The sequence below is a fragment of the Capsicum annuum genome, chromosome 7 (genome assembly GCF_002878395.1).
Source record: "Capsicum annuum cultivar UCD-10X-F1 chromosome 7, UCD10Xv1.1, whole genome shotgun sequence".
Taxonomy (NCBI): Eukaryota; Viridiplantae; Streptophyta; class Magnoliopsida; order Solanales; family Solanaceae; genus Capsicum; species Capsicum annuum.
The window spans coordinates 226,067,967-226,080,654 of NC_061117.1; the positions used below are offsets into that span (position 1 = coordinate 226,067,967).

General features: G+C 38.9%; 1 protein-coding gene across 1 annotated transcript; it reads left to right on the top strand.

The window, feature by feature from the left end:
- Window positions 1-328: 328 nt before the first annotated feature.
- LOC107878872 (chloride channel protein CLC-f) lies at window positions 329-11,534 on the top strand. Its single transcript, XM_016726036.2, has 9 exons — window positions 329-874; window positions 2,289-2,691; window positions 3,721-3,915; window positions 5,103-5,557; window positions 5,663-5,767; window positions 9,328-9,564; window positions 9,721-9,933; window positions 10,080-10,312; window positions 10,989-11,534. Exons 1-9 carry the CDS (start codon window positions 554-556, stop codon window positions 11,068-11,070), a joined length of 2,244 nt encoding a protein of 747 aa, XP_016581522.1. The 5' UTR covers window positions 329-553; the 3' UTR covers window positions 11,071-11,534.
- Window positions 11,535-12,688: the final 1,154 nt, after the last annotated feature.

Below are 12,688 nucleotides of genomic sequence, written 5' to 3' on the forward strand. Positions count from 1 at the left end.
AGTTATTTAATTTTTTTTTAGAGATTTTAAATAGTTACAATAAACTAAGTTGTGGTACTATTCTTTTAACTATTTAAAAATGCCACCTATACAAGAAGGAAAAATAACATAAACATACACTTTAACTTATCATATTTAATTTACACAATCTCTACCCTTATATAATAATTATTTTACAAAAAAAATATATTTTCATTGAATGTATTATAAGTTAATTATATATTTTGATAAATTTAAAGTTGAGATTTACTATAATTAAGCTCAAAACTATCCGAATTTATTTTATTTGTTGCTTATAAGAAAAGAATAGAACTTTGTTGGTCAATGGTAAGGATATTTTGGTAATTAACCACTTTGTTCTCCACTTGCCGTCGTTAGTAGTTCGCTCCAAAGTCCTCAAATAACCAAACTCCGATAGCGACATCGTCGACTTTAACCCAACAGAGAACAATAAAATCGAGGGACATTTTCGGAATTTCACAAATACATACCGGTGTAATCAATCGCCGGTAATTCTCCGATGAAACTCCGGTGAAAAAAACCCGCGAAAGCAATGTCGGCCGGCGGGGATCACGGTGTTTTGTTACGTTCAAATTCATCGGCATCGGAAGGAGATTTGGAGAGCCAGTCATCGCCGAGGAGAAAGAGTAATAATAGAAGTATTAAGGATTTAATAAAACGATTAGATCGAGGGTTTTCGGGTCGCCGATCATCATCGTCGCTTTCGCCGATTAATCGGCGTGGTGTTTCGAATACGAATACGGATGAAATTGAAATTCTAGGTGATAGTGCTCCGCCGGAATGGGCGATGTTGCTTGTTGGATGTCTACTTGGTGTTGCTACTGGGCTTTGTGTTGCTGCGTTTAATCGCGGGGTTAGTTTTCACCTTAAAGTTTCCATTTGGCTTGCAATTTTGGTTAATTTAAGCTTATTTTAGCTCCAATAAGTGATAAATTTACCTTCTTGACTTGGATTTGTTGCTTTTTGTCTATGTTGGCAATTTGTTGTTTCAATTCTATTATGTTGCTGCATTTACTGGCGGGGTTAGTGTCAGCTTAAAGCTACCATTTTCATTGCATTTTTTCGTTAATTTAAGCTTGTTTTAGCTCCAATAAGTGATAAATTCACCTTCTTGACTTGGATTTATTGCTTTTTGTGTATGTTGTAGATTTGTTGTTTCATTTCTATTATGTTGCTGCGCTTAATTGCGCGGTTAGTTTCAGATTAAATCTTCCATTTTTGTTAATTTAAGCTTGTTTTAGCTCCAATAAGTGATAAATTTACCTTCTTTGACTTATATTTATTGCTTTTTGTCTATGTTGGCGATTTGTTGTTTCATTTATATTTCCTTACAACAACAACATACCCGGTCTAGCCTCACAAAGTGGGGTCTGTGGAGGGTGAAGTGTACGCAAACTTTACCCGTACTTTGGAGGTAGAGAGGTTGGTAGAGAGTGTTTCCTATAGACCCGCAGATCAAGGGAAAAATAGTCCTAAGTAGTATAGAGAAAGAAATAATGGCAATGAACATGTCATGGAAAAAATACTATAGACAACCTGCCAATTCATCCTAAACAGTAGTCATAACAAGATAAAACGCTAATCAAGGTATGAAAAACCATCGCTAACTTGTCAAATATGAGAAATTTGCCTTCTTGATATAAGATTTATTGCATTTCGCCTATGTTGTTGATTAGTTGTTTCATTTCTATTTCATTAATTTTTTTCTTACATAATAATAGGGATAGATCATAAGATGCTTAATGTGGAGGTTTTGTTGAGTTAGCTTCAGATAGATGTTATCAGTTAATCACTCGACCTCCCCAATCCTAAACTAGTGGCATCGACGAATAGATTCTGTCCAGCTCTTGTCAATGCAATAGTGTATTTAGTTTATCTTCTAAAGAAAATTGAGAACTTTGGAAATTGGGAACAGCAAAATACTGTTGCATTATGAAATCTGCATGTTAAATCATTCCTCTTGTTTAGTTGTTTATGGATCTTTTCTGGGGTTTCAGGGTTTCCAAAGTAGAGATCTTAAGTTAATAAGTAACTGCAGTTTCTGTGGTTTGCTTTCCCTTATCTTACGGGGAATATGAGTATTTGAGGGTCTCCCTTTGTGACTTGCGAGCTTCTTGGACCATTTTCTTTGTTGATTAAAGGTGTTGTATACGGAGAGTTGCTCGTGCTGTGTTTCTTATGTTGTTTTGTTGTTAACCAGTAGTTTTTGAACTGTAATTTTTTGTTGTATATTGGATAACAATGAGGACTTATGCTGTTTTGTTTAGGTGCACGTAATACACGAGTGGGCATGGGCTGGTACTCCTAATGATGGTGCTGCTTGGCTTCGTTTGCAAAGGCTAGCTGATACTTGGCATCGGATACTTTTAATACCAGTTTTTGGTGGAGTCATTGTTGGCGTGTTGCATGGTCTCCTCGATATATTGGACCAAATAACACAGACCAGCTCTTCTCAGGCACAAGGATTTGATTTGATTGCTGGAATCTTCCCTACAGTGAAGGCCACTCAAGCTGCTATAACTCTGGCTACTGGTTGTTCCTTGGGTCCTGAAGGCCCTAGTGTGGATATAGGGAAGTCATGTGCCTGTGGATGCTCAGTGATGATGGAAATCAACCGGGAAAGAAGAATAGCTCTCATTGCAGCTGGTGCAGCTGCTGGAATTTCTGCAGGTATGCTATTTCTCATTAAGTATCTCAACCAGGAGATATTCCTTATTCACTTCCAAAGTAGTGCAGATATGTTTGGAAGTAGCGGAGTTTGCATGTAACTTCTGAGATATCTCTCAGAGGTAGACTAGGGACTTTGACAAAGATGAGACATTGCTTGTTCCATCTCAAAACATTATGAGCGGATGCTTTTGCAAAGTTCTCTCACAAGGAAGGTTTTTGGTGTATTATAGCTTATATGGATTGAAGGGGAGCCTTGGAGCTCCTTCTCAAAAAAAAAGGGGAGCGTTGGAGTAACTGGTAGAGTTGCTGCCATGTGATCAAGAGGTCATGGGTTCTGCATCGGAAACAGCTCCTTGCATAAATGTAAGGTGAGGCTGCGTACAATAGATCCTTGTGGTCGGGCCCTTCCCCGGACCCTGCACATAGCGGGAGCTTAGTGCACCGAGCTGTTTTTTTTTTTTAATAGCTTATATGAATTTTAAATTTTATGCATATTCTTGCGACACTAAGAGCACTTTCATGCTGTCCCATCTTTCTTCATTCCCAAAAGACTTACTTTTCTCTGTTTTCTCTTCCCCAAAAATGTATTGATGTTACTAAAATAGGCAGTCACTTTGGTGCCAAATTGCCAGCAAGTCTTTTGATCTGCAAAGTACAATATGCGTCTCAATATCTAAGGGTAGAGACATTTCCTCCTAGAAAATATGATTTTGTGTGGGTCTCACGAGCCGTTTATTATTACAACAACAACAATATACCCAATGAAATCCCACAAATGAGGTCTGGGGAGGGTAGTGTGCTCGCAGACCTTACCCTACCTTGGGAGGTAGAGAGATCGTTTATTAATGCACGGAAAAACACTTTCTTATTATTTCTGCCAATGTGTCAAATACATAGTCAGATAGTCCGCTATAGTGTACTACTGATATGTGCATATCTATGAGAGTATACTTGTCTGGCTTTGCTCCTTTCTTGAGCTTGCCTCAGCTGTTTGATGGATTTTCAGGTTTAAGTTTTCTTCTGTTGCAGGTTTCAATGCAGCAGTAGCTGGCTCTTTCTTTGCAATTGAAACAGTTTTAAGACCACTCCGTGCCGAAAATTCACCCCCTTTTACCACTGCCATGATCATATTGGCTTCTGTTATATCATCAACTGTATCAAATGCAGTACTTGGGGAGAAACAGGCTTTCACAGTGCCCACGTATGATATGAAATCTGCTGCTGGTATTTGATCTAATTCTAGTTTATTTTATCATGGCTAAGATATTACTAATATAGTGTGTGGTTTTTCCTGTGGTGTTGCTCTGTTTATTTTTACTATAGTTGTACATGTGCCAATTGCGAGTGGTATTTGCCCTTTCACAGTTTGGCTGCACTCTTCCAGTGTTTATGTTCATGTTGCATTGTTGAATGAAATTCTTGTAATCAGGGAATTGTGAAGTTGCATTTCTGCTATAGTTGTACCATTGCTTCTGAGAATGTGTCCTGGTAGTATTCATACATCATACTTGCTATTGTCATTCACATGCTAAATTTTGCTAAAAAATGGAATGGACAGTGTTAAACATGCTTTTCTTTTGTCTCCTATTGTCATCCCTAGGCACAACTTAAGTAGGTCGCAATTTGGAGTCAATTGCTATTCTAATTTTTGGCACGGGTATTATGATCGTCAAAGATTATGGCCAACCTCTTCAATCTTCATTGGGGCATCTGGGCATCTCTTTTTCACATGTCTAAACTATCTTGGTCTCACTTTTCTCATCTTGTCTACCACGGAGGTCATTCCCACCTTGTCTCAAATATCTTTATTCCTAATCTTATGTCTCCAAGTAAGCCCACACATCCACCTCAACATCCTTATTTTTGCAACTCTCATCCTTTGAACATGAGAGTTGTCTTCCCCATACAGCACAGTCCCCAGAGGTGAACCTTCATTTCATTCACCCCGCAAAAGTACGATGTGTGACATCATTGTCGATCTCCCAATAACCTTGAATTAAAGACCCAAGATACTTGAAACTTCCTCTCTTGAAATGGCCTCTGTATCAATCCTCTCTTCCGAGCCAACCTCAGGTCTCTCATCACTGAAACTTCCAGGTAGTCAGTCTTGGCCTATTCAGCTTGAACCCTTTAGACTCCAGGTTCTGCAAACCTTTAGCCTAGGGTTAACTGCACCGTTGTTCTCGTCAATCAATGCTTTGTCACTTGCAAATATCTAGGGACGCCACGGCACCTCACCTTGGATATTGGGTTTCGTAAGATTCATTTAAGAGAGTATGGATAAAGTGATGTCTGTTTTGGATGACTGGGTAGCGTGGTAATTCATGCTTTACATGTATGAACTTTCTTGATTATTAACCTATTCTGTATGGATTTCTTTCTGAATACTTAAGAATGCTTCCTTTTTGTAGAGCTTCCATTGTATCTGATACTGGGGATGCTGTGTGGAGTAGTAAGTGTTGTTTTCACTCGATTGGTGTCCTGGTTCACCAAGGGGTTTCAGTTCCTCAAGGAAAAGTTTGGACTTTCTGATGTTGTCTGCCCTGCTTTGGGGGGTTTAGGAGCTGGTGTAATAGCTCTGAGATATCCTGGTATTCTCTATTGGGGTTTCACTAATGTTGATGAAATCCTACATACTGGCAAAACTGCATCTGCACCTGGAATTGGATTGCTAGCTCAATTAGTTGCTGCGAAAGTCGTGGCCACTGCTTTATGCAAAGGGTCTGGCCTTGTTGGTGGACTGTATGCACCAAGTTTAATGATAGGTGCTGCTGTAGGTGCTGTATTTGGAGGGTTAGCTGGGGAACTAATTAATTCAGCTATTCCAGGGAATGCTGCTATTGCTCAGCCACAGGCATATGCACTGGTCTGATTTACTTATTCGAGATTACTCCCCAAACAATTATTTTGTTACACTTCAATGTAGTTTAGGTAGTAAACTTTTCTAATGGATAAATGTAAACAATGACAGGTGGGGATGGCTGCTACACTAGCTTCAAATTGCTCAGTGCCTTTGACTTCAGTGCTTTTATTGTTTGAATTGACAAAAGATTATAGAATTTTGCTTCCTCTCATGGTTAGTCTTGCTGAACGAAGATTCACTAGCTCCAATTGCTGTTCATGTGTGTTACTAAAAGCTCCCATGCTTGCTGAAAGCCCCTATCTGTGTTATATAATCTCTCTACTTTCTGAGTAACTCAAGTATGCAACATATTATCTCTTACTTTCTGAGTAACTCAGTCTTCTTTGAGACTGATGGTTGTCATCCTACGATAACTTTATAATTTGAGTATGCAATGGACTTCCTTTAATTATGTGTTGGTTAATTTTTGAGTTACTCATTCTGAAGTCAAGGTTTCCTTGCTTTGATACATGTGTGGTATTTCTTTACAAGTTCATCTTAGGTAATCATTACGTAAATTCCTGACTTTTAACTGTGGCTGTATTGCGGTTTGCTTGTACTGAGCTTTAACTTAATTTTGAGCTCTTAAGTGCGTTTGACCTCCAAATTTGTTTAAGTGGATCTTTTGGCTACTATTAGAACATTCTTCTGGATGAGAGTAAATCAGAAATCTTGTGGGTGAAATATTATCTAGTAGCAGCTTAAATCTGCGCTGAAATCACCCTGTTTTGGGGGTGGGAGTGGGGGGTGGGTGGGGGGTGGGGAGTGTGTGTGTGTGATCAGGTGTTGAATTAATCTTAGTAACTTTTTTGGTTGGTTAATTTAATCTTGATAACTTTTGGCCATAAGATGATGCTAACACGTTGGAGTGTTGTCCTCTCTACATTTGAGCGGTAAGAGAGCTAAAATGTAGGAGAGTATGCTACTATAATAAGGAGACCTATTATGTTGAATTAGATTACACACATAACATCTCATTATAATGTACTACATTAAGACCAAGCCTTTATTGGTCATATACAAATATGACTTCGGACATTTACTACTCGGAGCTAATAAATCCTATAGAACACTCAAATTTATACAATGTAAAATGAGATCCAGATTGATTCTAACTTAATTACAAAATAGTATGAGATAAATTTGACTTATTCTCCTAGTTTACAAACAAAGCATTAGTTCCTATCACTCTCGGTTATCTGGTATCTTGTGGGTCAATGGAAGTTGGATGGGAAAACACATCTATTATTACCCATAATGAAAGGACATTTTTATTCATTGAAGTTGTACAATATCAATGTCCTGTAAAGGTGGAGCTGAAAATACAAGAGATCTATGCAAATAAATGATTTAATAATAAGTTCCTTTCACATATCCCATTGGTTTGAATTAGTAAAGATTGATCTCTGATAATGACCTTCTTTTCCCCCTTTTCTTGATAAGGGATCACATATAAGGACCTTGGCTATATTGCAGTCCAGACCAGTCTTCAGCAGAAATACCTGAAAATAGGAGGACTGTATAAATAAGACAGGAAAGATTCGTTACTTCTGATTTTATTAACATCAACATACCCAGTGTAATTCCACAAAGTGGGGTCAGGCAAGGTGGTGTGTACGCAGACCTTACCCCTTTACCCTCTACCTTGGAGGTAGAGAGGCTGTTTCCAATAGACCCTTAGCTCAAGGAAAAAAGTCAAAATCAGTACTGAAAAAGAATACCATGAACAACATGGCAAATCGTCCTGATCGATAATCACAACAAGATAATACAAAAATCCAAGTACAAGAAACAACATATAGTAAGCAAACTCAAAGAACAAGAAACTACAACTGTAATACTATGACTAAATAATACGGAAAGATAAGCGAGACAAAGGTTAACTATCTAACTAGCCTTCTACTCTAATTCCTATCCTCCATACCCTCCTATCTAAGCTCCTGCCCTCGGTGAACTAACTTTGCGTCATGTCCTGTTTAATCTCGTCTCTCCAATATTTTTTCGTCCTAGTTCTACCTCTCTTGAAACCATTCATAGACAATAGACACAGGGTAACTATCTAACTAGCCTTCTACTCTAAGCCCTATCCTCCATACCCTCCTATCTAAGCTCCTGCCCTCGGTGAACTAACTTTGCATCATGTCCTGTTTAATCTCGTCTCTCCAATATTTTTTCGTCCTAGTTCTACCTCTCTTGAAACCATTCATAGACAATCTCTCGCACCTCCACATTTGGGCATCTGTGCATCTTCTCTTCACATGCCTGAACCATCTCAGCCTCGTTTTCCCCATCTTGTCCTCTATCGAGGCCACTCCTACATTGCTGCGGATGCCTTCATTTCTAATCTTATCTCTCCTAGTATGCTCACATATCCATCTCAACACTCCGCTCCATACAACCTAGCCGGTCTAACCACCGCTCTGTAGAACTTGCCTCTAAGTTTATGATGAAATGTGATATTCTAATTCAGTTGAACTGAAATATACAATGCTGAAATGACAATTTATGCTTAAGAATTTAACCACCTCTATAACCAGCCAAACAACTAGCCTTCAAACGTTTGTTTTTTCACTATTAAGTAGGCTGTTTGGTTAGCCATGCTAGAAATCCACTAGGAATATTCCTTGAGCCCCAATCCGAAGAATTATTAATAAATAGGAAGTTACCAGTTTCAAAAAAAGAGTTACTAATAAATAGGGTGTTCTTCACTTGGATGGGCTAAATTCTGTTTGCATTAGTCAATAATAGAACAGGAACATATCTCTGCATGTTTTAGCATTTAGGTAAAAAAAAAAAAATATTCAAGTGGTGTTAACTGCTTTCGGAAACAGCCTTTCTACCTCCGCGAGTAGGGTTAAGGTCTACGCACACTCTACACTCCCAAGTGGGATCTCACTGAGTGGTGGTTGTTGTAACTGCTTTCCAGGAAAGACAATATAACATAACTTACTGCTTTCCAGTAAATAGCTTCCTGCTGTTCGCCACCTCATCTAAAAGCTGAAGCAGTTGGAGTGGCAACACATTCATTTACTTATTCAAGGTCACTCGCATGGAGGAGGACTTATCAAACCTGGGTGTGGTTCACACACCGAGATTGTGCTATTCCAGAGTCCAGACCGTGCTCTCGATCTCTAGATAAAGAACAGAGACCTGGGATTAGCCACTGCATGAAGTACCAAGTAGAGGATCGGCTTCTTGAAATTGATGTATATGGAGAACGGCTTCGGATAAACGCTAGTCAACTGGCCTGCCTTGCTTAGTTTGAAGCACATGGAAATATTTTTGAGATGGGTAGGAGCAAAACTTCTCATTACTTCCACCTGCTCTTATAGCATGTGAAATTGTCTGCTAGCCTCATCTAGGCTTAGGCTGTTAGAGAGACACATGCATTATTTATTTTAGGTTTACAAAAATGTGCTGCGTAACTCCGTGATTTTGTCATCAGATCAGTAAAAGTACTCCATCCCTTTCTAGCTAATGGGGGGGGGGGGGGTGGGGGTTTGAAAGGCGAAAATCATCATTTGTGTTGTAAAACGTAACTTCATGTTATTGTATTTAGAGTATATACTTTTTTTTTCCAAATTGTGGTGATTATTTCTGACCATGTGCCTGCTAGTTAGATGATTGCATAGATGTTCTTTTCTATTGAAGGTTGAGTTTTCAGTGCTGTTGAAATGATAATATGGGTAACGCTTGAATTTTAGTCATGCTATTGTTTTAAATGTTCTTTATAGGGTGCTGTTGGACTGGCTATATGGGTGCCTTCCGTTACAGACCAGCCGAAAGAAGCAGATTCATCAGAAGCTGAGGTTGCATCAAAAGGTTACTCTATTCTTTCACCAGCTGATGAGAAAAATGAAGGGGATATTTCGAGTCAATCTGGTGAGAGAAATAACTTGGAACTAATGGCGATTAGGAGTCATAACAGTCATGAATCATTTGATGAAGGTCTTGTTCTGGAAGATCTAAAGGTACTATCTTTGCGTTTGGCATCTAGAAATTGGGAAAAGTTTGCATTTAATGGGATCTTGCTTTTCAATTTTTTGAACCAAATACCACCTATTTTCTTTAGCTTGTTTTGTGATTTAGGTACTTCAAGAATCTAATGTGTAATTTCCTTCTATTAGGTTGCTCAGGCCATGTCGAATGATTATCTGAAGGTCTCTCGGAGCCAAACTGTGAAAGAAGCATTAGAATGCATGCATGACGGCCGACAGAGTTGCGTTCTTGTTGTTGATGCTGAAGGTTACTTGGAAGGAATTTTAACATATGGTGACATCAAAAGGAGTTTGTTTAAGAACCATGGGGATTCTTCCAACAAAGATTTATCGGTCATAGATGTATGTGCTTTAGATTGCCATCATAACAAATGTCTGTTATTCATTTCTTTTTCTCCCTCATTTGGTGTTCACCTTCCCATTTTTGCCTCCGGGAGTTCAGTCCATGCACCCTCCTTTGTTTTCTTACTTTAGTTACATGATTACAGGCAAATACTTGTCTTGTGTCCTCTATATGCACAAGAGGGATAAGCTATCGTGGCCAAAATTGTGGACTCTTAACTTGTTATCCTGATATGGATCTAGCTATTGCGAAGCAGCTAATGGAGGCCAAAGGAATTAAACAATTGCCTGTGGTCAAGCGCGGCGTAGAATTCAGAAGAGAAAGAAAGCGCAGAATTATTGCTCTTCTGCATTATGATTCAGTAGAGGAGTCCATCAGGTTCTGCATCTTCTCTATGTAATTTCTCATATTATGCTGTGTTGTTCCATCTTGCTATGATCAAAGATTTTGAAGTATTTCATTTGTTTTTATGTGGTATGCAAGTCACACAGTAGAAGTTCTGTATTTGGTGGAAAAAAATGGATTTATGGTACTTGTTGTAGATCCTACGTTGTAGCTTTATCCAGACGGGAACTAAACTGCAAGCATATCAAAATTCAACTGTTCTACGTTTTTGAAATTGAGCAGAAATCTTTATGTTACGCGGGCCTGTGAATGAACGGAACTTGTAGAAGATGTGAGCTTAAATGATAGTTATAGACTTCTCTGGAACTGATGTGGCTATATTAGTATTTGCCCGAGTCTGGTTGGGTTAGCTTGCTTCTTATTCCAACTGTTTACTGCAAAATAACATTGTTATACCAACAAAGTAAATAAGAAGGTGAGAATACAACGTGTTGAAGACAGAAGTAACTCAATCAAGAAAATTAGGACGAATTTTATTTTTTGGTATTAGCAAAACTATGTAGAACAGCCTTTGTGCTGATGACTACTAGATTGTTACATTTCTCCCCAACAAAGATTAGAGTAAAACTACTCATTTGTGGATTTGAATTTTTTAAAAGTGCTTGGGTTTTGTATTGTTGGTGTGTTTTCTGAATGAAAAATGCTACAGGGGTGAAGTTAGTCGCCGAAAGTCAGTCTACCAGCAGAGTGAAGAAGAAAATGACAAGCAGATCACAACGAATGGCCATTAACTGCTCAAGGCATTGAATAGCAAGATTCAACAAGACATTTGTGTTTGTTCTAATTTGGCATCAGGTTGGTATATGCAACTTTGCGGCCTGTCCTTCTTTAATCTGAGACTAGGAAGCAAGCGTCAACAAGAAATTTACGATGTTAATTGGACATCAGTAGTTAGTATCCAATTTACTGTATATTCTTAACTTAACATGCATGCAGAAATTGAGGTTCTTTCCTGTTTGTTCTGCACCAGGCTGCCTACAGACCCCGAGCCATAGTAGCATAAATTTACGTTGATAGTTTTGGTTGTACTTATCGGAAAGGCAGTTACCAGTGTAAATTTGACATTTTGTACATGAAAACATATAGATGGTAGATCAGGACACATCCGAATGCGAAATCGGCATGGTTTATTGACGAATATATATATATATGCTAAAATTGAGAGGCAAACTTATTGCTGCCAGTTGAAATTCTATTAGTATGCCTCTGTTCATATGTTATAGTTACTTTTACTATTGGATTGTTCTTCTTGTGATAAAAGAAAGGGCAAATAATAGACGTCGCCAAACATAAGGGGCTATTTACAAAAGCCTTTTTAAACTTTAAATTAAATTACAAAACATACCGAGTACATGTGTATTTTAGGTGTTGCGTGTACTTTAGATACACAAACTCGCGTGTATTTGAGATTGTGTATCGAAGGCTGAGATACGTGGATACACATTAATTGGACAAAATACACGCCCGGAGACCTATTAGGTTCATGGAATTTCGACCTGCATTTGAGACTCTGTATCTAAGGTTGAGATATGTGGAGACACATTAATTGGATAAGATACACGGTTGGAGACCTATTAGGTTCATGGAATTTCGACAACGCCGATGGACCAACCCACAATTTATGGAATTCCGATGAGGAATTGGTGACGAGTCAACGGGGAACAACCTTATTTGTTCACAACCATATCAGCATCCCAATCCAAGGCACGATGAGCACAAACGGCAGAACCTGATTCTGATACCATTTTTATACCCCAGGAAGAGCCACACCCCACAAACTAGCTATTAAAGTGGGAGAGCTCAAGACGATAAATAGTCCACATCAACACTTACGACCATATCAGCATCCCAATCCAAGGCACGACGAGCACAAAGGGTAGAACCTGACTCTGATACCGTTGTTATATTCCAGGGAGAACCACATCCCAAAAGCTAGCTATTAAGGTGGAAGAGCCCAAGACTAGACTATATTGAAGTTGGGGTCATACAAGAGGAAGAAGGGGAACTGGCAGAAGGAGTTGGTATGGTGACGGTGACCCTTGATGTGACTAAGGCTGCTTTACAGTTGGTGTGAAAATGGAGGGGAATTCTATTGGGCTGAAGGCAGGTTAGTGTTCAGTGACAATTCACGCTAACATTACATGAGATGCGGTTGGAAGCGAGGCAGCAGTCTTTATATGTTTTTCCACTCTAACAAAGTTTCTCGATGACCCGAAACAATGACCAACTCAATTGTCTCCACCCTTTGCGGAGGAGTTTCTTTTTCTTCAAAAGTCCTGTCTCGAATCGAAGGCACCCGCTAGTAGTAGGGGGGCGCCCATAATTGACCCGGGTAGGCGAGCTTCACAG